Below are 26,174 nucleotides of genomic sequence, written 5' to 3' on the forward strand. Positions count from 1 at the left end.
ACGCCCAGATTTGAACCGTGGAAGAGGAAAACCACAGTTCTATTTCTCTGGCCTGCACCAGAATCTTTTAAACTGATATATTTGTGTCTGAACAGTCAGCGAGACACTGAAACTGTTCTTTTTTATTCAAAAAGGTGGATTACACCCAGATTATAACCGTGGAAGAGGAAAACCACAGTTATATTTCTTTAGCCTACACCAGAATCTTTTAAACAGATATATTTGTGTCTGAACAGTCAGCGAGACACTCAAACTGTTTTTTTTAAATGAAAAAAGGCAAAAATAGTGGATTACACCCAGATTTGAAACGTGGAAGAGGAAAACCACATTTATATTTCTCTGGCCTACACCAGAATCTTTTAAACAGATATATTTGTGTCTGAACAGTCAGCGAGACACTCAAACTGTTTTTTATGCAAAAAGGTGGATTACACCCAGATTTGAACTGTGGAAGAGGAAAACCACAGTTCTATTTCTCTGACCTACACCAGAATCTTTTAAACAGATATATTTGTGTCTGAACAGTCAGCGAGACACTCAAACTGTTTTTTTTATGTAAAAAAGGCAAAAATAGTGGATTACACCCAGATTATAACCGTGGAAGAGGAAAACCACAGTTCTATTTCTCTGGCCTACACCAGAATCTTTTAAACAGATATATTTGTGTCTGAACAGTCAGCGAGACACTCATACTGTTTTTTTTTATGCAAAAAGTTGAATTACACGCGGATTTGAACTGTGGAAGAGGAAAACCACAGGTCTATTTCTCTGGCCTACACCAGAATCTTTTAAACAAATATATTTGTGTCTGAACAGTCAGCGAGGCACTCAAACTGTTTTTTTTTTAATGCAAAAAGGTGGATTACACCCAGATTATAACCGTTGAAGAGGAAAACCACAGTTCTATTTCTCTGGCCTACACCAGAATCTTTTAAACAGATATATTTGTGTCGGAACAGTCAGCGAGACACTCAAACTGTTTTTTTTTATGTAAAAAAGGCTAAAATAGTGGACTACATCCAGATTTGAACCGTGGTAGAGGAAAACCACAGTTCTATTTCTCTGGCCTACACCAGAATCTTTTAAACAGATATAGTTGTGTCTGAACAGTCAGCGAGACACTCAAACTATTTTTTATGCATAAAGGTGGATTACACCCAGATTTGAAACGTGGAAGACGAAAACCACAGTTCTATTTCTGTGGCCTACACCAGAATCTTTTAAACAGATATATTTGTGTCTGAACAGTCCGCGAGACAGTCAAACTGTTTTTTTTATGCAAAAAGGAGGGTTACACCCAGATAATAACCGTGGAAGAGGAAAACCACAGTTCTATTTCTCTGGCCTACACCAGAATCTTTTAAACCAATATATTTGTGTCTGAACAGTCAGCGAGACACTCAAACTGTTTTTTTTTATGCAAAAAGGTGGATTACACCTAGATTATAACCGTGGAAGAGGAAAACCACAGGTCTGTTTCTCTGGCCTACACCAGAATCTTTTAAACAGATATATTTGTGTCTGAACAGTCAGCGAGACACTGAAACTGTTTTTTTTTATGCAAAAAGGTGGATTACACCCAGATTATAACCGTGGAAGAGGAAAACCACAGTTATATTTCCTTAGCCTACACCAGAATCTTTTAAACAGATATATTTGTGTCTGAACAATCAGTGAGAGTCTCAAACTGTTTTTTTTTATACAAAAAAGGCAAAAATAGTGGATTACACCCAGATTTGAACAGTGGAAGAGGAAAACCACAATTCTATTTCTTTGGCCTACACCAGAATCTTTTAAACAGATATATTTCTGTCTGAACAGTCAGCGAGACACTCATACTGTTTTTTTTATGCAAAAAGGTGAATTATACGCAGATTTGAACTGTGGAAGAGGAAAACCACAGGTCTATTTCTCTGGCCTACTCCAGAATCTTTTAAACAAATATATTTGTGTCTGAACAGTCAGCGAGGCACTCAAACTGTTTTTTTTTTATGCAAAAAGGTGGATTACACCCAGATTATAACCGTGGAAGAGGAAAACCACGGTTATATTTCTTTAGCCTATACTAGACTCTTTTAAACAGATATATTTGTGTCTGGTCAGCGAGACACTCAAACTGTTTTTTTTTATAAAAAAGACAAAAATAGTGGATTATGCCCAGATTTGAACCGTGGAAGAGGAAAACCACAGTTCTATTTCTCTGGCCTGCTCCAGAATCTTTTAAACAGATATATTTGTGTCTGAACAGTCAGCGAGACACTGAAACTGTTCTTTTTTATGCAAAAAGGTGGATTACACCCAGATTATAACTGTGGAAGAGGAAAACCACAGTTATATTTCTTTAGCCTACACCAGAATCTTTTAAACAGATATATTTGTGTCTGAACAGTCAGCGAGACACTCAAACTGTTTTTTTTAAATGAAAAAAGTCAAAAATAGTGGATTACACCCAGATTTGAAACGTGGAATAGGAAAACCACATTTATATTTCTCTGGCCTACACCCGAATCTTTTAAACAGATATATTTGTGTCTGAACAGGCAGCGAGACACTCAAACTGTTTTTTTTTATGTAAAAAAGGCAAAAAGGTGGATTACACCAAGATTTGAACTGTGGAAGAGGAAAACCACAGTTCTATTTCTCTGACCTACACCAGATTCTTTTAAACAGATATATTTGTGTCTGAACAGTCAGCGAGACACTCAAACTGTTTTTTTTATCTAAAAAAGGCAAAAATAGTGGATTACACCCAGATTTGAACTGTGGTAGAGGAAAACCACAGTTCTATTTCTCTGGCCTACATCAGAATCTTTTAAACAGATATAGTTGTGTCTGAACATTCAGCGAGACACTCAAACTATTTTTTATGCAAAAAGGTGGATTACACCCAGATTTGAAACGTGGAAGACGAAAACCACAGTTCTATTTCTGTGGCCTACACCAGAATCTTTTAAACAGATATATTTGTGTCTGAACAGTCCGCGAGACTGTCAAACTGTTTTTTTTATGCAAAAAGGAGGATTACACCCAGATAATAACCGTGGAAGAGGAAAACCACAGTTCTCTTTCTCTGGCCTACACCAGAATCTTTTAAACCAATATATTTGTGTCTGAACAGTCAGCGAGACACTGAAACAGTTTTTTTTATGCAAAAAGGTGGATTACACCCAGATTATAACCGTGGAAGAGGAAAACCACAGTTATATTTCTCTGGCCTACACCAGAATCTTTTAAACTGATATATTTGTGTCTGAACAGTCAGTGAGACACTGAAACTGTTTTTTTTATGTAAAAAAGGCAAAAAGGTGGATTACACCCAGATTTGAACCATGGAAGAGGAAAACCACAGTTCTATTTCTCTGGCCTACACCATAATCTTTTAAACAGATATATTTGTGTCTGAACAGTCAGCGAGACACTCAAACTGTTTTTTTATGCAAAAAGGTGGATTACACTCAGATTTGAACCGTGGAAGAGGAAAACCACAGTTCTATTTCTGTGGCCTACACCACAATCTTTTAAACAGATATATTTGTGTCTGAACAGTCAGCGAGACACTCAAACTGTTTTATTTTATGTAAAAAAGGCAAAACGGTGGCTTACACCCATATTTGAACCGTGGAAGAGGAAAACCACACTTCTATTTCTCTGGCCTACACCAGAATATTTTAAACAGATAAATTTGTATCCGAACAGTCAGCAAAACACTCAGACTGTGTTTTTTATGCAAAAAGGTGGATTACAACCAGATTTGAACCATGGAAAAGGAAAACCACAGTTCTATTTCTCTGGCCTACACCAGAATCTTTTAAACAGATATATTTGTGTCTGAACAGTCAGCAAGACACTCATACAGGTTTTTTTTTATGCAAAAAGGTGGATTACACCCAGATTTGAACTGTGGAAGAGGAAAACCCCAGTTCTATTTCTCTGGCCTCCACCAGAATCTTTTAAACAGATATATTTGTGTCTGAACAGTCAGCGAGACACTCAAACTGTTTTATTTTATGTAAAAAAGGCAAAACGGTGGCTTACACCCAGATTTGAACCGTGGAAGAGGAAAACCACAGTTCTATTTCTCTGGCCTACACCAGAATCTTTTAAATAGATATATTTATGTCTGAACAGTCAGCGAGACACTCAAACTGTTTTTTTTTATGTAAAAAAGGTGGATTACACCCAGATTTGAACTGTGGAAGAGGAAAACCCCAGTTCTATTTCTCTGGCCTCCACCAGAATCTTTTAAACAGATATATTTGTGTCTGAACAGTCAGCGAGACACTCAAACTGTTTTATTTTATGTAAAAAAGGCAAAACGGTGGCTTACACCCAGATTTGAACCGTGGAAGAGGAAAACCACAGTTCTATTTCTCTGGCCTACACCAGAATCTTTTAAATAGATATATTTATGTCTGAACAGTCAGCGAGACACTCAAACTGTTTTTTTTTATGTAAAAAAGGCAAAAAGGTGGATAAAACAGAGATTTGAACCGTGAAACTGCAAAACCACAGTACTAGTTATCTGGCCGAAACCAGACACTTAAACAGATATATTTGTGTTTGAACACTCACAGACACACTCAATTTTTTTTTTGGGGGGGATACCAAAAGGTTAATAAGACGGGTATTTGTACAGTCAGACTGAGGAAAAAAAATAAAAAAGAGGATTTAGATTAAAAAAAAGGATTTTTCCTGGCCCCTGAGACCTAGGGCTAAGTCTTGCAATTTGATAAGCAGCACACAGGACTGCAATGCAGTGTCTGTTGGTATAACCACTGTGTCTCATATACAGCCTGCCTGCCTGATATCTGGGATGGATATTAGTCCTCAGAAGGACTGTTTGTTTGATTTTGTGGGCTTTAGAGACCCTACACTACCTATTTCACAGTATAAATCTCTCCCTAGCTCAGCAGCACTCTCCCTACACTGTCTGATCTGGAGCGACTGTGTCTAAGAAGTGGCCCCCTGTTTTAAATACTCGAGGTGACACTGTGCGGCGAGCCTATCACTGTAATGCCCACAACCAGCATGGCTGCGGCATTACTGTAACTGGCTGGCAACCCCTGCATGTTCATTGGCTCTATAAAGAGCGCCAAACATGCAGGGCTGAGTCCCGAGCTCCCGCCCGAGTAACCCGAAAATGCTCGGTGCTCGCCGAACATCCCGAGTAGTGAGATGCTCGAGCGAGTACCGAGCAGTGTCGAGCATGCTCGCTCAACACTACTCTCCCTACATAAAATAAACCCCCTTGGGGTGCTCCAGTGGCTGCCATACAGGTCTTATGTGTTCTGGTGAACTTATCACCTTTTTCCGCAGGTCTCTTTTCCTTTACCTTGGGGATCATCTGATTGCACTGAGTGTTCTGCTGCAGAGGGGTATATTACCTTTATCCCTTTCTGTTCAGCAAAAGGTTTTCTCCATTTCAGGACTTTATATGTTTTTTCTACATGTGCATGCATCTCCAGTAGATGTGTGTTCTGGGAACATTGTTTCCCTATCCAGTTCAGTCTTTATTGTACTTTGAGGTAGGATTTCATTCCACCGTATCTTTACTAATTTAATGTTCTGGTGTAGAAATTGCTCTCTTATATGCATTTAGGAGATGGTGACCAAAGATTGCTGTATATTATATGACCTACTGGTATGGTTTGCTGAAGTGTGATACTCTATTTTTGAAAGTTTTTATGTATTTGTTCATATTTGTTAATAAGGAATATTTTGTGATTCCTAAGCTTGGCTTTTATCCCTGCATGTTTTTTTGGGCTTTGTTGCTATAAAGTATTCTAATTTACTGAGATAATGACTTTTGTGTTTTCATTGGCTGTAAGCCATAATCATCAACATTAACAGAAATAAATACTTGAAATAGATCACTCTGTTTTTATGACTCTATATAATATATGAGTTTCACTTTTTGTATTGAAGAACTGAAATAAATTAACTTTTTGATGATATTCTAATTTAGTGAGATACACCTGTATATATTGTATATAGACAGCTGTATATACATTATGTATGTGATACTGCTACTGCTGTGTATACATTATATAGGCGATACTACAAATATACACAGCAATCACATACATAATGTATACACAGCAATCGCAGTATCACCTACACTACGGTTCAAAAGTTTGGGGTCACCAAGACAATGTTGTGTTTTCCATGAATACTTTTATTTATCAAATGAGTTGCAAAATGACTAGAAAATATAGTCCAGACATTGACAAGGTTAGAAACAATGATATTTATTAGAAAGAATGATTTTCTCCTTCAAACTTTGCTTTCGTCAAAGAATGCTCCCTTTGCAGCAATTACAGCATTGCAGACCTTTGGCTATTTATTTGCTGAGGTAACCTTGAGAAATTTCACCCCATGCTTCCTGAAGCCCCTCCCACAAGTTGGATTGGCTTGATGGGCACTTTTTGCGTACCATACGGTAAAGCTGCACCCAAAACAGCTCACTGGGATTGAGATCTGGTGACTGCGCTGGCCACTCCATTACAGATAGAATACCAGCCGCCTGCTTCTTCCCTAAATAGTTCATGCATAATTTGGAGATGTGCTTTGGGTCACTCTCCTGTTGTAGGATGAAATTGTCTCCAATCAAGCGCTGTCCACAGGGTATGGCATGGCGTTGCAAAATGGAGTGATAGCTTTCCTTATTCAAAATCCCATTTACCTTGCACAAATCTCCCACTTTACCAGCACCAAAGCAACTCCAGACTATCACATTACCTCCACCATGCTTGACAGATGGCATCAGGCACTCTTCCAGCATCTTTTCAGTTGTTCTGCGTCTCACAAATGTTCTTCTGTGTGATCCAAACACCTCAAACTTTTATTAGTCTGTCCATAAAACTTTTTTCCAATCTTCCTCTGTCCAATGTCTGTGTTCTTTTGCCCATATTAATCTTTTTCTTTTATTAGCCAGTCTCAGATATGGCTTTTTCTTTGCCACTTTGCCCTGAAAGCCAGCATCCCGGAGTCGCCTCTTCATTGTAGACGTTGACACTGGCGTTTTGCGTGTACTATTTAATGAAGCTGCCAGTTGAGGAGCTGTGAGGCATCGATTTCTCAAACTAAAGACTCTAATGTACTTGTCTTGTTGCTCAGTTGTGCAGCGGGGCCTCCCACTTCTCTTTCTACTCTGGTTAGAGCCTGTTTGTGCTCTCCGCAGAAGGGAGTAGTACACACCGTTGTAGGAAATCTTCAGTTTCTTGGCAATTTCTCGCATGGAATAGCCTTCATTTCTAAGAACAAGAATAGACTGTCAAGTTTCACATTAAAGTTCTCTTTTTCTGGCCATTTTGAGAGTTTCATGGAACAAACAAATGTAATGCTCCAGATTCTCAACTAGCTCAAAGGAAGGTCAATTTTATAGCTTCTCAAATCAGCCAAACCGTTTTCAGCTGGGCTAACATACTTGTTCAAGAGTTTTCTAGGGTTTTCTAAACATCCATTAGCCTTCTTACACACTTAGCAAACACAATGTACCATTAAAACACTGGAGTGGTGGTTGTTGGAAATGGGCCTCTATACATCTATGTAGATATTGCAATAAAAACAAGACATTTGCAGCTAGAATAGTCATTTACCACATTAACAATATAGAGAATGTATTTCTGATTCATTTAATGTTAGCTTAATTAAAAAAAATGTGCTTTTCTTTCAAAAATAAGGACATTTCTAAATGACCCCAAACTTTTGAACGGTAGTGTATGTAATATATATACAGCAATATCACCTATATAATGTATATAGACTGCTAGATATAAAATATATAGGTGATTCTGTGATTGTATACAGCAGTTGCAGTATCACCTACATAATATATATATACAGCAGTATCAGTATCACCTATATATTGTATATACAGCAGTCAATATACATTATACAGATGAAACTGCGACTGCTGTATGTACATAAAAAAAGTTTCCATCTTGGGACTCACCCAGATCTCTTTGATGGGGAAAGATGAAGAGCTCTAGGTGTGCAGAAGCGGATCCCTTCGATTTGTGAGTAGAGTTGAATGAGTTCTGTGTGCGCTGTGGCGGCCCTTTCAAACTTCTGAATTAAGACCCTGTGTGCGCGCGCTCTCATGCTTGCAGGCTCTGACAAGCACTGCCACTGCAGCGCACACGCTCTGACAAGGGCCGCAGCTGCACGCACGCTCTTACAAGGGCCACGCGCACGCTCTGCCAAGGGCCGCAGCTGCTCACATGCTCTTACAAGGGCCGCGGCTACAGCGATTGCAAGCAAGAGAACGCGCACACAGGGCTTCATTGAGAACTTTGTAGTTCAGAGCCCCTGGCCCACCAGGAATCTGCCCACTTTGGCAGATTACCAGTCTGGGCCTGGTCGTAGCCATGTTTTCTCCACCCAGAGCAGGACTGTAGATGCAAATTCTTCCAGCGGTGAGAACAGGTTGGTAGCCTGCTAGTAGTATAGTAGCACAATGTGACGCTGTTTGACCTGTGTCACTGCTTGCTGCTGAATACTGCATGACAACAGGAAATTGTAGCTCAGAGCACAGTTCTGGACTGTAACAAAATAGTGTCTAGCTCCTCTCACAGCTGCGAAACGCACAGTCCAAAGGGCGTGCCTAGCTACTAGCTGAGTCAGCCACTGTATAAGAAATGCGGTGGAACACTGACTGCAGTCTCTTATGTCCTGCCATATTTAGGGATTGTAAGTGTCGTGCTCTGACACTTACTAGCAAAAACAAATGGCAGCAGAAAAAATAATTAAAAAATACATTTTAAAACAATACAATTTATTTGGCATTAAAAAATAAATGATAATATAATTAATATAAACATACAAATTGTTACACATTCCCTTTAAAGAGGACTTTTCACTAATTTTTATCTTTTGAATTTGACACACAATGTAATAGTGGCTGCAGAGAAAAATCAAACAATTTTTTTAATGTATCTTTACCGTTGTAGAGAAATTAACAATCAAAGTATTTGACACCTAATCAGTTAGCTTTTTTTAAAATCCAAGCTGGTCTTATCAGACAGTTTTAACTGGGGGGGGGGATGTGCTTCTCAACCATATATGATACTGACCAAGCAAGGAGCAACACTCAAAGGAAAGAGGAGCATGCCCCCCTCCATAGGTTAGAGCTGGTTTCTCAGTATGTGAGATGTGTATAACAGACATCCCTGATTTCTTCATCTAACCTCCTGCATGAGTCAGTGTGGGGGGAGGGGCAATGCAGCTGAATTTAGCTGTGTCACATTACAAAACCTTCTATCAGCTCTGCTGATTACCGAGTGTGTCAATGACATTTAAATCTGTGGTGCTAAAGCAACTTGTAATCATTCTGCAGTGAGGTGATCAGGGCTGTCATTATATCTGACATAAAAGTAAAGTAGCCTGTCTGTTCTGGGCTACTCCTGTGTGAGATGTAATGACAGTTTCCTCTGATATAAAGTGAAGAGGCTGCAAAGATAATGAGTGCAAATAGGACTTTACCTGATTACAAACAGTGCAAATAAATTAAAATCTTGCACTCACCTTAGCAAGTTGCAACCTGCAACTATATGTAAGCATGTACCAGCTGCTGCATAGCTGTGGATCCGTCAGATCAAGAGTTGATGCAATATGGAGTAAAAAGTCCAAAAAAGGATTTTTTACTTTTTATTTCTTCTCTGTTAAAGATTAAAATCAATGCATTTTGAAGTTTTATCCAACTTCTTCATCAGGATAGGATTGATGATGCGCTGATTTTAATCTTTAACAGAGAAGAAATAAAAAGTAAAAAATCCTTTATTCAAATTCCTTTGGATTTGATGTGTCTTTTCCACGTGGTCAGCCAGCAGCGCAGTAAAAACCGTTTTACTCCATATTGCATCAGCTTCCTCTGATATCACTGCAGAATGTTCACAAATTGAGTATAACAGATATATGTGTGATACTGACACTTTGAACTCTCATCTCTGTACAGGTAGCATTTAAAAGAGGTATTACATCAGAGCTGACAGTGCTTTGAGAGGATGAGATGATAGAAGGTTTTGAGTGTGACACAGCTAAACTCAGCTGTGCTGCCCTTTCATTCACACTGATTTGTGCAGGAGCTTAAATCAGGAGATCATGGCTGTCTAAGCTATTCCCGGTGGATGTTCTTCTTTCCTTTTCCTTTGAGTGTTCCTGCCTGCTTATGATTGGTCAACTTTTATGTCACACAGGTAATCCACTGTTTATAGATATACAGTAGATAACGTTTTGGCCAATAATATGTCCTTCATCAGAACTAAGGATACATAAAAACATAAAAAAATATTTAGAACAAAGAAATCAATACAAGTTAAACCAAACATGGATGGTAAGTGTACTACACCATATACTTAAACACTAGAATTGTAGTAACAAGAAATGTACCTTCCTATCAATGAGCTGAGATTAATGAACTTAACTACATCAAGAAAATACATATTCAGAATCAGTAAGTATAATATATATCTGAAATGGAAAGAAACATTTTAAACCCAACGGGGAAAAAAATATTGTGGAGGCTAAGTCCAGATTGCAGTGACCAGTAGATAGCACATAGACTTGTGAGCTAGAAAAAAATAAAGAATTGGAATTATAAGCAACACATATATAAATCATAGCAAGAATCATGATAAATAATGGGGCTGATATGTAGACTTGTGATTATTTGCATAGGACAGACTTTTACAGACTTATTCAAGATATAAAAACACTCACCTGGGGTACCTTTTATCTGACGTTTACTGACCCATATAAATGGATATAGCACTGGAGAAATGCAATTCTGTATTTTTTCTAGCCCAAAAGTCTATGAGCTATCTACTGGTCACTGCAGTGTGGACTCAGCTTCCCAAAAATTGGAAGGAATATGGTACAATTGCAAACCTACCAAGACATGACAGTCCACCTAAGCCGACATCCCAAGCAAGGGGAGCACTAATTAGAGATGCAGCCAAAAGGACCATAGTCACTCTGATGAAGCTACAGAGATGCACAGCTCAGGTGAAAGAATCTCTCCACAGGACAATGATTAGTCATATACTCCATAAATCTGGCCTTTATGGAAGAGTGGCAAGAAGAAGCCATTATTGAAAGCAAGCATAAGAAGTCCGGTTTGCAGTTTGAAAAGAGTCATATAAGGGGCGCAACTAGCGTGAGAAAGAAGGTGATCTTGTCAATTTTGGATGATGGATTGAACAGTGATCCATTAGATGTTCAGAGCTTGGGCTATTTTTTTATAACTTAACTCTGCTCTAATATTCTCAACAACTTTATCCTTAACCTGTCTGGTGTGTTGCTTGGTTTTCATGATGCTGTTTGATCCGTAATGTTCTCAAATAATCCTCTTAGGCAACAAGCGTAGATGCAATGAAGGAATTATTAGTGTTAAAATGGAAAGCTTGAATATGGGACTGCTACACCATGCAAAGTAGACAAAGATATTTACTACTGCTAGCGTGGCCAGGACACATTTGAGATGGATGGTGATGAACTGGAAGTTGCAAGGGATTTCGACTTACTTGGATCGACCACTTAAGATGCAGCGATGGTACAGGAAGTCAATAGGAGAATAGCTATGGGCAAATCAACAATGAAGTCATTGGACAAGGTCTTCAAGTCAAGGAACATTTCACTGGTGACAAAGACACAGCTCATATATAGTCTGGTCTTTTCTGTAGTAACATATGGATGTGAAACCTTGACGATAAAGAAATAAGACAAAAAAAGAATTAATGCCTTCGAAATGTAGTGCTGGAGAAAGGTGGCAAAGATGGCATGGATGGCAAGAATGTTATCCTCTCCATCGATGGCAAGAAGAACAAACTACCTTAATCACTTTTGGAATAAATCAAGCCAGACGTCACTGGAAGCAAGGATCACCAAGCTATGACTTGTCTACTTTGGACACATCATACGAAGAAAGCAATAACTGGAGAAGGACATTATGGTTGGAAGAATAGAAGGAACAAGGCAAAGAGAAAGACCAGCAACTTGATGATTTAATACAATCAATATAACTGTCGAGAATACCCTGGTGGACCTATTTAAGTTCGCACAAGATCGATGTTTTTACAGAGCGTTCATCCTTCAAGTTGCCATGGCACAAGAGCGAACCGAAGGCCGTTAAAATAATAATATCAGATAAAATCAAAATAAAATACATTTAAGTTTGTGGGGGTAATGTGAAATAATGTGGAAAAGTTCACAGGGTATGATCACTGTTTCAATGCATTGTAGGTTCGCAACCAGAAACGAACATGCGGCATCAGCGGACAGTATGGTTGTGGGGTGTGTAGTATCTAAAATAGACAATTAAAACTGAAAAAATTAAGATAGATTTTATGTTAAAGGTGAAATAAAATAAAAATACATGGTCATGTGCATTTACATAATGTACTGGGACCTGAAAATCTATGTAGAATCACGCCCCAAAAGCAAACACTTTCAAATGCCCATTGTAATCAGATGATGTGTATACTAGAGATTAACAGATCAGGCAAAATTAAAATATGCCTTGTCACGCAGATTTTTTTTGGTAAGTTTGATTCACAAAGAAGTTATTCTCCATGATTTGAATGTCCCTTATTATTTTGTAGGGCAGGGGTGGGCAATTACTTTTCCTGAGGGGCCACAAGAGACCATGACTGTTGTGGAGGAAGGAACCAATAGGCTGAAATAAATTCTGCTAAATATTATTTATTTTTATTTATTTATTTATTTTACTCACTTATATAGCGCCATTAATTCCACAGTGCTTCACAGACAATATCGGCACTGTACTGGCTCACAATCTACATTCCCTATCAGTATGTCTTTGGAGTGTGGGAGGAAACCAGAGTACCCAGAGGAAACCCACGCAGACACGGGGAGAACATACAAACTCCTTGCAGATGTTGTCCTTGGTGGGATTTGAACTCAGGACCCCAGCGCTGCAGTGCTAACTAGAGATGAGCGTTGTTCTACTCGAACTGTTCGCCAATCTCAAATTCGAGCTGTTTTGGGCGGTGTTCGAGCCGGTCGGCGAACACGAACAATTTGAGAAAAATTTGGCTGTTCGAGGTTATGTTCGATAACTGTTCGTGCACCAAAATCATAACTGGATTTTTTCTCAGTAATGATGAAAATTAATGTTAATACGCAGTTTGAGTGTACAGCGGGGCGGGGGGAGGGGCAGGGGATGGATCTCTGCAGGAACAATGAAGATCTCCATTTTTTTTTCTCTTTCCCGCATTTGCAGTGGGGAGGTGCAATCTGTCAGCCTATCAGCAGCGCACACACGGAGCGAAGTGCTTTTTTTCACACAAGCAAGGGCATGTGTGATTGGCAGTGTATGTCACATGTCCTTGCCCTATAAGACCAAGCCATTTTCCCCGTCGCCACCATTTTCTCACTGCTGCAGCTGCGTGTTAGACGGCACCGCTGTTGCTGTGTGTGCTATACCTTGTTAATTTCAAGCCAATTTTCTCTGAAATCTACAGATAGCTTGGGAGTAGGGAATAGTTGTGATTGCAGTCCTTTTAAGGACTAGGTTACAGCATTTCCTACGACTTTTATCAGGGAGGTCTGTGCTCTTAAATAGATAGGTTGTGGGAGTAAAGACTAATTGTAATTGGAGTCCTTTTCAGGACTAGGTTACATGAGTTCCTATCAGTTTTTTCCAGGCAGGTCTGTGCCAGTGCTGTGCAAGTTTTTTTCACAGCATTTGGCTGAATCTAGCATAGCTAATCCTTTTTGGCCTATTGCAGAGTGTGTTAGTCAGTGGAGTAGCCTATCTGTGTTGCAAGATATAACACCTGTGTATAGAATACCAATTTTTTTACTGCACCTAGTGAAGTAAAATCTTTTGGGCATAGCATCATTCTATTAGTCCATCTATACTGACCTCCATCAGGTTGCAAACAGAATATAATTTTTTTCTGCATCTAGCTCTGAAAAAATATTTGGGCTTCTAGCGGTGTGTGGGACTTGGTCTATTAGTCCATCTATACTGACCTTCATCAGGTTGCAAATTAAAAATAATTTTTTTCTGCATCTAGCTCTGAAAAAATATTTGGGCTTCTAGCGGTGTGTGGGACTTGGTCTATTAGTCCATCTATACTGACCTCCATCAGGTTGCAAATTAAAAATAATTTTTTTCTGCATCTAGCTCTGAAAAAATATTTGGGCTTCTAGCAGTGTGTGGGACTTGGTCTATTAGTCCATCTATACTGACCTACATCAGGTTGCAAATTAAAAATAATTTTTTTCTGCATCTAGCTCTGAAAAAATATTTGGGCTTCTAGCGGTGTGTGGGACTTGGTCTATTAGTCCATCTATACTGACCTCCATCAGGTTGCAAATTAAAAATAATTTTTTTCTGCATCTAGCTCTGAAAACATATTTGGGCTTCTAGCAGTGTGTGGGACTTGGTCTATTAGTCCATCTATACTGACCTACATCAGGTTGCAAATTAAAAATAATTTTTTTCTGCATCTAGCTCTGAAAAAATATTTGGGCTTCTAGCGGTGTGTGGGACTTGGTCTATTAGTCCATCTATACTGACCTCCATCAGGTTGCAAATTAAAAATAATTTTTTTCTGCATCTAGCTCTGAAAAAATATTTGGGCTTCTAGCAGTGTGTGGGACTTGGTCTATTAGTCCATCTATACTGACCTCCATCAGGTTGCAAATTAAAAATATTTTTTTTCTGCATCTAGCTCTGAAAAAATATTTGGGCTTCTAGCGGTGTGTGGGACTTGGTCTATTAGTCCATCTATACTGACCTCCATCAGGTTGCAAATTAAAAATAATTTTTTTCTGCATCTAGCTCCGAAAAAATATTTGGGCTTCTAGCAGTGTGTGGGACTTGGTCTATTAGTCCATCTATACTGACCTCCATCAGGTTGCAAATTAAAAATAATTTTTTTCTGCATCTAGCTCTGAAAAAATATTTGGGCTTCTAGCAGTGTGTGGGACTTGGTCTATTAGTCCATCTATACTGACCTCCATCAGGTTGCAAATTAAAAATATTTTTTTTCTGCATCTAGCTCTGAAAAAATATTTGGGCTTCTAGCGGTGTGTGGGACTTGGTCTATTAGTCCATCTATACTGACCTCCATCAGGTTGCAAATTAAAAATAATTTTTTTCTGCATCTAGCTCCGAAAAAATATTTGGGCTTCTAGCAGTGTGTGGGACTTGGTCTATTAGTCCATCTATACTGACCTCCATCAGGTTGCAAATTGAATAAAAAAATTTTCTGCATCTAGCTCTGAAAAAATATTTGGGCTTCTAGCGGTGTGTGGGACTTGGTCTATTAGTCCATCTATACTGACCTCCATCAGGTTGCAAATTAAAAATAATTTTTTTCTTCATTTAGCTCTGAAAAAATATTTGGGCTTCTAGCAGTGTGTGGGACTTGGTCTATTAGTCCATCTATACTGACCTACATCAGGTTGCAAATTAAAAATAATTTTTTTCTGCATCTAGCTCTGAAAAAATATTTGGGCTTCTAGCGGTGTGTGGGACTTGGTCTATTAGTCCATCTATACTGACCTCCATCAGGTTGCAAATTAAAAATAATTTTTTTCTGCATCTAGCTCTGAAAAAATATTTGGGCTTCTAGCAGTGTGTGGGACTTGGTCTATTAGTCCATCTATACTGACCTACATCAGGTTGCAAATTAAAAATAATTTTTTTCTGCATCTAGCTCTGAAAAAATATTTGGGCTTCTAGCGGTGTGTGGGACTTGGTCTATTAGTCCATCTATACTGACCTCCATCAGGTTGCAAATTAAAAATAATTTTTTTCTGCATCTAGCTCTGAAAAAATATTTGGGCTTCTAGCAGTGTGTGGGACTTGGTCTATTAGTCCATCTATACTGACCTCCATCAGGTTGCAAATTAAAAATAATTTTTTTCTGCATCTAGCTCTGAAAAAATATTTGGGCTTCTAGCGGTGTGTGGGACTTGGTCTATTAGTCCATCTATACTGACCTCCATCAGGTTGCAAATTAAAAATAATTTTTTTCTTCATTTATCTCTGAAAAAATATTTGGGCTTCTAGCAGCGTGTGGGACTTGTTCTATTAGTCCATCTATACTGACCTCCATCAGGTTGCAAATTAAAAATAATTTTTTTCTGCATCTAGCTCCGAAAAAATATTTGGGCTTCTAGCAGTGTGTGGGACTTGGTCTATTAGTCCATCTATACTGACCTCCATCAGGTTGCAAATTGAATAAAAAAATTTTCTGCATCTAGCTCTGAAAAAATATTTGGGCTTCTAGCGGTGTGTGGGACTTGGTCTATTAGTCCATCTATACTGACCTCCATCAGGTTGCAAATTAAAAATAATTTTTTTCTTCATTTAGCTCTGAAAAAATATTTGGGCTTCTAGCAGTGTGTGGGACTTGTTCTATTAGTCCTTCTATACTGACCTCCAGCAGGTTGCAAATTGAATATAATTTTTTTCTGCATCTAGCTCTGAAAAAATATTTGGGCTTCTAGCGGTGTGTGGGACTTGGTCTATTAGTCCATCTATACTGACCTCCATCAGGTTGCAAATTAAAAATAATTTTTTTCTGCATCTAGCTCTGAAAAAATATTTGGGCTTCTAGCGGTGTGTGGGACTTGGTCTATTAGTCCATCTATACTGACCTCCATCAGGTTGCAAATTAAAAATAATTTTTTTCTGCATCTAACCCAGCCAATAGTTTTGGCCTAATACCACAGTTTGGCCACTCAGCTCTGCTCGGTTACCATCCATTGTTTTTTTGTGCAAACAACTCCAGAGTTGTGAATTAGTTAACCACCAAAATGAGTGGAAAAAGGCCTGCTGCTGGTGGAAAGGGGAATAGGCGTGTTGGGAAGGGGAAAAAAGGTTGTGTCCGTGGGGTAGGTGCAGAAGAAAGACCATCTTCCAGCCAAACTAAAATGTCTACTTCTTTTAGCGGACAATGTGATAAGATCCCTTTCTTACGGCCACGCCAATCGCTACAAATTCCAGATGAGGCACAAAAACAGCAGGTGCTTCAACGGATATCAAGTGCTCCTTTAAGTGGGCTCTCCTCCACATCAACTTCAACATCACAAATACTCCAGTCCTCAAAGGTGTCACCCAAATCGCACTTGCTTCCTCACAGCTCCCAAATCTCCAGCTGCCCGTCTGAGTATGAGGTAGAACAGATGGTTGAGTCTGCAGAGCTGTTTACTCATACTATAGCCTGGGAATCAGAGGTCGACTCCAGCGCTTCTGTGAATCCAGACGAGGAAATGATCTGCACTGATGCCCAGAATCTTTATGAGTCGGATCCAGGACCAGACGCAGAAGGTTCTGACCATAATGTAGACCCTCATTCCCAAACTGTAACTCCTGTTGGTGGAGACAATGAGGAAGACGATGATAAGACTCAAATACCTGATTGGAGCGACAACTTTAGTTTTTTGTCAGGGCAGGAACAGGTTGGCTCTGAGGACGACGGGTGTGATAACGCACAGGGTGATGATGATGAGGTCGGAGATCCCACTTACTGTCAACCCACAGTCAGCCAAGAGATGAGGTCAGCAGAGGAGGTGGAGGAAGATGCTAGTGACGACGAGGTCAGGTTGCGCCTTCCTGGACAGAGACGTAGTACTGGAAGCACGTCAACAACTGCATCCTCAAACACAACTCTGCCTCTCACCACAAGTCGTGGTGGCTCTTCAGGTCGCATGGGTGCTAAGCCTTGCATAGCCTGGGCATTTTTTCAGATCGATAAAGATGACCCAACTCGTGTTATCTGTAACATTAGCAAAAGCTAAGTAGAGGCCAAAAAATACATAGTTTGAGTACTTCATGCATGAACCGGCACATGGACATGAAGCATAAGTTGCAGTGGGAAGCTCAGTGTGCTACAATGCGGTCTAGCCGGCCGGGCCAACCACCGTCTGCCATATCTTGTGCATCCGCGGCCTCTTCATCCTCTGTGACTGGGGGGACAGCAGTCACACCTGTTTTGGGGCGCAGACCTGCCACCTCTTTACCCGCAACAGCCAGCGTGATTGGCAGGTCATCATTTTCTTTGGAGGTGGTAACACCAGCTGGTCTTGAGCGCTGTCCGACATCGATAGCACCACCTTTGGATCAAGGCAACCTAACATGTCCGCCTGCATCTTCCTCACAGACCGGCAGTTTGCCGGGGACACCCTTATCAACCCCGTCTAAGCACAATAGCCAGCCCTCGGTCCCTCAGATGTGGACAAGTAAAAGACCATTTCCTCCTAGCCATGAGAAAGCTATGAGGTTGAATTTCACCATCTGCAAGCTCTTGGCTACAGAAATGCTGCCTTTCCGCCTGGTGGACACAGAGGATTTTCGAGACCTTATGTCCGTCGCAGTGCCCCAGTACCAGATGCCCAGTCGGCACTACTTCTCAAAGAAAGGTGTGCCTGCGCTCCACCAGCATGTCGCACACAACATCACCGCTTCTTTGAGAAACTCTGTGTGTGACAGGGTGCATTTCACCACAGACACTTGGACGAGTAGGCATGGACAGGGGCGTTACATGTCGCTGACTGGGCACTGGGTAACTATGGTGACAGCAGGACAAGGGGCTGCTGTCCAAGTCTTGCCGTCCCCACGAGTTGTGCGTCAATCCTCTTTATGTCATTTTTCCACCACTGCTTCTGCCTCCTCAACCTCCTCTCGGTCTTCCACCTGCACCCAAAGCCTGTCTGGTCATGCCACAAGCTTTCTAACTGCGCAGAAGGGATCCTGCACACCTCCTTACTATGCTGGCAGTAGGGCTCAACGTCATCAGGCGGTTTTTACATTGAAATGTCTGGGAAATGTGAGTCACACAGCTGAGGAGTTGTGGTCAGCTCTGGAGAACCAATTTCATGAATGGTTGTCTCCACTGGACCTGAAACCAGGGAAGGCCGTGTGCGACAATGCTGCAAACCTGGGTGCGGCCCTTCGCCGGGGCAATGTCACACACGTGCCTTGTATGGCTCACGTGTTGAACCTGGTTGTCCAGCAATTTTTAGCCCACTATCCCAGACTAGATGGCCTTCTGCAGAGGGCACGGTCGCTGTGTGCTCACTTCCGCCATTCGCATCCCGCAGCTCAGCGACTTACATCTCTACAGAAGTCGTTGGGCCTGCCACTTCACCGGCTAAAATGCGATGTGCCTACCCGGTGGAATTCAACTCTGCACATGTTGCAGCGACTGTGGCAGCACCGACAAGCCCTGGTGCAATATGTTCTGACGTATAGCCTGGGCCAACGAGATTCAGAGGTGGGGCAAATCACGCTGGAGGAGTGGTCTCAGATCAGGGACCTATGCACCCTTCTGCACAGTTTTGAAATGGCGACGAAGATGTTTAGTGCTGACGATGCCATTATCAGCATGACTATTCCGGTGATTTACATGCTGGAGCACATGTTAAACAGAATTCGGAGTCAGGTGGTGGCACAAGAGGAGGTGGAGGAAGTAGAGGAGGAGGAGTTGTATGCGGAAGGGCTAACATCTGCAAGGTCCAGACGGTCGGCAGCACCAAGGCGGCAGGCATGTGAGGGTGGGGGAGATGGTTTTACCAGGGCGCATGGTAGCAGCCAAACTAGTGAGGAAGGTGCAGGAGCCCAGGAAGAAGTGGAGGACGAACTGATGGAAGACTCATCAGATGAGGGAGACCTTGATCACATTTCTGTTGTGCGAGGTTGGGGGGAGAGGACAGAGGAAGGAAGCATGATTGTTACCTCGCCACCAACACAACAGGGACTTGGTGCTCCTGGATGCGCAACACACATGAGTGCCTTCTTGCTGCACTACCTGCAACATGACCCTCGAATTGTGAGAATTAGAAATAATCCTGACTACTGGGTTGCCACACTGTTAGATCCCCGGTACAAAAGTAAATTTGCAGAAATTATTCCTGCCATAGAAAGGGATGCACGCATGCAGGAGTATCAGCAGAGACTGTTGCAGAATCTTACATGTGCTTTTCCACAAAATACCAGTGGTGCACGTAGTGAATCTCACAGTTCCAACTTGCCAACCGTGGGACCGTCAAGTGTTCAGCACTCAAACCGTGACAGAACCACAGTATCTGCTGGTAACATCAATTTTGCGGAATCATTTCACCACTTTTTTAGCCCATCCTTTGCAAGGCCACAGGAGACAAGAAGTCTGACACATAGTCAACGCCTAGAGACGATGGTACAGGAGTATCTCCAAGTAAACATTGAAGCCACGACTGTGTCACTGGACCCTTGCTCTTTTTGGGCTTCCAATCTGGATAAATGGCCGGAGCTAGCCACTTACGCCTTGGAGATCTTGTCATGCCCCGCAGCCAGCGTTCTGTCTGAACGTGTGTTCAGCGCTGCTGGTGGTGTGCTGCGGCTCTCCACTGATAATGTAGACAGACTCACGTTCATAAAGATGAACAAATCATGGATCCGAAACGACTTTTCTACCCCTGTGTCATCCTGGGGAGAGTAAAAGCTTGATGATTGGTTAAAATCACCCTACCAACCATTTTAAGCTTTCAAATTACTAATCATGTTTATGTGTATCTTGACTGGAAAATAATTTGGGCTTTGTAGCAGTGTGCAGCACTGATCCTATTAGGCCATCTATACTAAAGCTTCACCAGATTTAAAATTAAAAATAATTTTTAGCTGCATCTAGCCCGGAAAATAATTTTGGGGATCCGAGATGCGCAAGGCACATAAGTGCCTTCTTGCTGCACTACCTGCAGCATGACCCTCATATTGTCAGAATTCGAAGTAATCATGACTACTGGGTTGCCACACTCTTAGATCCCCCAAACTTTTCGATCAACCTTTTCATTTTAATAAAGACCAAAAAAATGGTCATTTTTGAAATTATAAGCATTAGCAGGTTGTTAGAAACTGAAATCAAACAGTTTTCAACTCAAAACTTTATTCTAGGTGATGTTACATTTTCACATAGGACCCCTTGTTCGAAAGGAGCTTCTGAACTCTCTCGTCCATTGAATTTGTCAGGTTTTGGATGGTTTCTGCTTCAATTGTTTTGCATGAGGACAGAATACCCTCCCAGAGCTGTTGCTTAGATGTGAACTGCCTCCCGCCATCATAGACACTCCTTTTAATGATGCTCCAAAGGTTCTGAATGGGGTAGAGGTCAGGGGAGCATGGGGGTCACACCATAAGTTTGTCCCCTTTTATGCCCATATCAGCCAGAGATGCAGATGTTTTATGTGCAGCATGAGATGGTGCATTATCATGCAGAAAAATGATCTTGCTGTGAAATACACGGTTCTTCTTCTTGAACCATGGCAGGAAGTGCTGTTTGAGAAAATCCACATACATTATGGAGTTCATCTTTAGCGCCTTCAGGGATCATAAAGGGGCCGACAATCTCTCTCCCCATGATTCCAGCCCAAAACATTACTCCACCTCCTCCTTGTTGGCGCTGTAGCCGTGTTTGCGTGGGGTGTCCATCAACCAGCCATCCTGCACTCCATCCATCTGGACCATCGAGCGCTGCACGGCACTCATCCGTGAACAAAACAGTTTTGAAATCAGTCTTCATGTAATGTTTGGCCCACTGGAGCCGTTTCTGCTTGTGTGAAGTGGATAGAGGAGGTCGACAGGATGGCGCATGCACAGCTGCAAACCTCTGAAGGACCCTGCATCTTGTTGTTCGGGGGACGTTGGAGGCACAAGCAGCTTCAAAAACTTGTCTGCTGCTATGACAAGGCTTTTTTGCCGCTGCTCTTTCAACCTGACGTAATTGCCTGTAGGAAAGAGTCCTCAATTTGCCCTTATCAGCACGCACACGTGTGTACTGTGAATCAGCTACATACTTCTTGATTGCCAAGACACTTCATCCTGATCATCGCACAATGTTGATTGTAGTCATGCCTTGACCTAAACACTCCACAATTTGTTGCTTCTCAGCAGCCGACACATCCTTTTTCTTTCCCATTTTGGCAGAAAATGTAGGCTGCTTAATAATGTGAGAGAGCCTTCTTAAGTAGTCTTGCCTTTCATTGGACACACCTGCCAAACTAATTAGCACAGGTGTCTGCAATTGCTTACAGTGATATAAAGAGCCCTGACACACATCACCATCAATGAGTTTAACTGACAAACAAACAAATTCTTCCCTTATCACTACTAAACACTTTTTGTATAATAATTTGGAACGCAGTGTACATGTGCTTTTCCACAAAACACCAGTGGTTCACGTAGTGAATCTTACAGTTCTAACTTGCCAACCGTGGTCTGTATGGAGTTGTTCAATAAAGGGCCCAAAATTAAGATAACATAGATGGGAGAGGTCTCTATGAATAGGAATTCCTAAGTATTTGATACCCTGTGAGGGCCAGGCAAAGGGAAAGTTGGACTGGATGGAATCCTATATGGATTTGGGGAGGGAGACATCGAGGGCCTCAGACTTCGCTGCATTGATTTTAAAATTTTACCATGTAACAAAGTGATCTATTTCAGCCATAACAGCATGGATGGATATATGTGATTGAGTGATATATACTAGGACATCATCAGCAAATAGAGAGCACTTGTACTCTGTGCCTCCCACCTCAATCCACCTAATATTGGGGTTATGGCGAATTGATGAGAGCAGGTGCTCCGTCACTAGGATGTATAAGAGAGTGGACAGAGGACATCACTGCCTTGTCCCATTGGTGATTGTGAAAGGTGATGAAAATGTTCTGACGCACCCCCTGGGCCTTGGGACACCCGGAGCCGGACCCTTTTTGGTGGATGCTGGTGGTTGTAGTCTTCGTGGCGGCGACCCAGTTCCGTGGCTCAGGGCGGTCAAACCAGTGGCGGAACTATTTATGTGGTTTTGATGTTTAAATGTCCGACTACGCCACCCGTGGATTGCGGTCAGAGTGAACCGCCGCTACAGGGCAGACCACTGAGGCTGGTGTTGTGGGTGCAGCAGAGCGTAGCATAACTCCCCACGGGAGGAGTATAGCCTCAGGGCAGTGTATGCGGAGGATGGGGGTGATGGTGCAGGGCAGCAGCAGTAACGACACGGAGTCAGTGATGCAGTTCAGGGCCTTTACTCACAGTTCTTATTATCCAGACCACGTCTGCAGGTAACGGCTGCCCACGTCGTACTGTGCTCACCAGGTGAGGGGCTCAGACAACTCCCAGATAACTTTGGAGCACTTCACAGGACCCCCTTTGTGTGTCCTTTGTCTGGCCTTTCTTACCAACACTTCTGTCCGGCTGCCTCGGGCCTCCTCTTGGTAAACTTGGCGCCAGTTTCCCTGACCCTATGTGGTGCCTTCCTAGCGGGTGTAGCGAGGGGCTGCGCCACATAAAATGTCAGAGCCTCCGGTTTCTAGCTGAGGGTCGTTTCCTGCCTCCACTAGTTCGGGGACCGGTCTCCCCCTTTGGCCTGACCCCTCCACGCAGGTGGATTCGGGCGTGCGGTGGCGACTCGCCCGTCCGCACCCCTGGGATCCCTTCATTCCTCGTTCCTGGAGCCTTCTCCGCTCCTCTTCCTTCCTTCTCCCTCTTCCAGGCCTGGGCCTCTGTTACTAGGCCCGCCTCCGGAGCAGAGCTCATGCAGAGCCCCTGCTCCCTGCCACTTCTGCTCAGACTTCTCTGCACTGAACTAAGATGGTGCCCACCTTTTATACTCCCTTCTCAATGCACCCAGGAACTGCTTCCTCCCTGCTCCTGCACTACAGGGTTCCCCTTCCTCAGTGTTCCCTCCCCCCACTCCAGCCAGGGACAGGGACTGTCGTGCCCATCTCAGGGGCTTATTGGTCGCCCTGCCCCACGGCAATGTGGTGTAATGCATGCAGGTGTCGGGTCCTGATCCACACTCCATCCTTACCTGAGAGTGAGATATCACACCTCTGGGTGAGGTGCAATACGTCTTTAGCAACCGAGCCCTCAGGGTGCTACAGTTCCATTTATCTTCAGCCTAGGTGACGTATTGCGATACAGGGCCGTGATTTTGGCTATAAAAGGGTCCCCTAGACCCCTACCCCAAGCTTTTTAAGAGAATCATATATGGCGTGCCAGGAGACCCTATGGAATGCTTTCTCAGCATCCAACGAGAGTATCTAATTACAAATTTTTAACGGCATCTAGCCCAGGAAATACTTTGTGCCTAGTAGCAGTGTCTGCTAGTAAGCGGATTATCCCGGCTGTTAAGCAAGCTGCACCACCTGTAGTTTAGACACTTAATTTTTTCAAAGGAAATGCTTCGGGACCAAGGGATACTTAGTGAAGAGCATCAGGAGGCACCCCAAGGCATAGGGGCTGGGACTGGCAGTAGGATGCCTTGCGGTGGACAGCCGAGCTCGATCCTTATAAAAGCTTTTTAACTGCAGCAGCTTTAGTGGACGCTACTGGAGCTGGAATTACCGCGGCTGCTGGCATGAGACTTGCCCTCCAATAGATCCTTGTAAATGGATTTAAAGTGTATTCATTCAAATTAGAGAGACAATTTAAATTAAAAAGCTTAGAGCTGCCTCCACCACAAGGGGGCTCGCTCGACCCACCAGCGGACAGGCACCAGTATTGGGAGAGGGGGGCTGGCCGTCAGGGTTCACCGCGGCTCTGGCACAAACCCGGCGACACGGAGGTGGCACGGGCAGGAGCGGACTGGCCGTGTCGGCTTCTCACTTTTTGGATTTTAGAAGGGCATGACATGCCTATATCTGTGTCTCCCCCTCCTTTTACTCCTCCACCTCTTTTATTTTCGCATGACTATATGTACTTGTCACTTTTCCATGTGTTAGTTATGTCTTCTGAGCAGTTTGTCAGCTTTTGGACACCTTTGAAGGTGTTTTCTATGTGTTTCTATGTGTTTTTGTTTGCCTGCCATTGGTTTTAACGGTGTTCGAAGGTGTTCGACGAACAGTTCGACGAACAGTTCGGCGAACACACGGGTGTTCGACGAACCGAACCGAACTCGAACACTACGGGGGTGGCTCAACACTAGTGCTAACCACTGAGGCACCATGCTATTAATACTAATACATTAATTTTAATTATTATTTTATATTAATATTAATTGTATCACTTAACATTGAGTAGAATTAAGTAAGGTGTTTATAAGTTTTTTTTATTATTTCTTTACACTTTGATGGCCTTTAAATGTTCAAGAAAATTGTGCCATTTTGCTAGATTCAGGAAAACTGAACTGCACTGTGAGGATTCTCCAGTGCCAGCCCTGGGAGCGGGAAGTCATGTAGCCTCAAGTATCCGATTTGCGTATTTCTGGCCAACCAGTTTTTGATGAAAAACATCATAACAACGGTCTCTTACACTCCCGACCTAGTTGCCCTGCAATTGGTCTCCGGCATCAGGATAGACCAAATTTGAGTTTAGTCTACATCAGTTATGGTGGAGCCAATATCACATTCCCAGCGAGAGATATATGTAAGGTGATATTTATGGGTGTTATGGTTTAGATAGGTATAGAAGAGTGAGATAGTGTCCGAATCCTGTGGGACAACATCTCTGTTCAAATGGAATAAAAGAGTATAGTTGGGCTGCATTTCTTAGTAGGGAGGGAGGTAATAAAGTATTTCAGTTAAAGGTATCTAAACATTGCTTTGGAGGGAAGATGACAATTTTCCTGGATGATGGGGAAAGGGATGACTCCATCTACATTAAATAATTGATGAAGCCCAGTGATACCCACTGTGATCCATGTGCAGAACGCTAAGCTAGATTCCATGCCTGGGGGAACTTTGGTATTACCTCAAACGGATGCTATAGATAAAAAGGGAGAAATGAGAACAGAGGAGTATTTCATAGAACTTGCATTTTTACTACTTATTTGCTTACGATTTTGTCCCTGACTTGATCTCTTGGTATTGACCCTGCGTGACTTCATGCCGACAGCTTGCACCACCAGGTAACAGCTAACCATGTGGTCCCAGTCATTTCATTTGCAGATGCCACTTTTGTTTTACTATGTAATTTAAACTTTTAAATATGTATATTTGTGTCATACATGGAAAATAATGCTGCTGTTTTTATACAGATTCCTGTAGTGCAGTCTTCTTCAAGTCAAGAAAGTCCCAGACTACAAAAGACATCAAAATGTACGTGATATCCCAATTACAACAATCATTTTGCTTTTGAGTAGCACCTGGAGCTAAATCTATCTCAAAAAAAGATCTTTATATCTATTTAAGGCACATATTTTATGTATTTTTTATAAAATTATAAC

The 26,174-nt window shown here is 42.0% G+C and overlaps 1 protein-coding gene across 1 annotated transcript in view; it reads left to right on the top strand.

The window, feature by feature from the left end:
• Nucleotides 1-26,174, top strand: part of LCP2 (lymphocyte cytosolic protein 2) — a 757,892-nt gene that overhangs the window by 367,815 nt on the left and 363,903 nt on the right. The window contains exon 9 of the mRNA XM_073649612.1: nt 25,986-26,046. Within this exon, the coding sequence (XP_073505713.1) occupies nt 25,986-26,046 (61 nt within the window). The remainder of the gene's footprint in view (nt 1-25,985; nt 26,047-26,174) is intronic.

The sequence above is a fragment of the Phyllobates terribilis genome, unplaced genomic scaffold, assembly GCF_046119375.1.
Source record: "Phyllobates terribilis strain yellow unplaced genomic scaffold, ASM4611937v1 Scaffold_10__3_contigs__length_209671492, whole genome shotgun sequence".
Lineage (NCBI taxonomy): Eukaryota > Metazoa > Chordata > Amphibia > Anura > Dendrobatidae > Phyllobates > Phyllobates terribilis.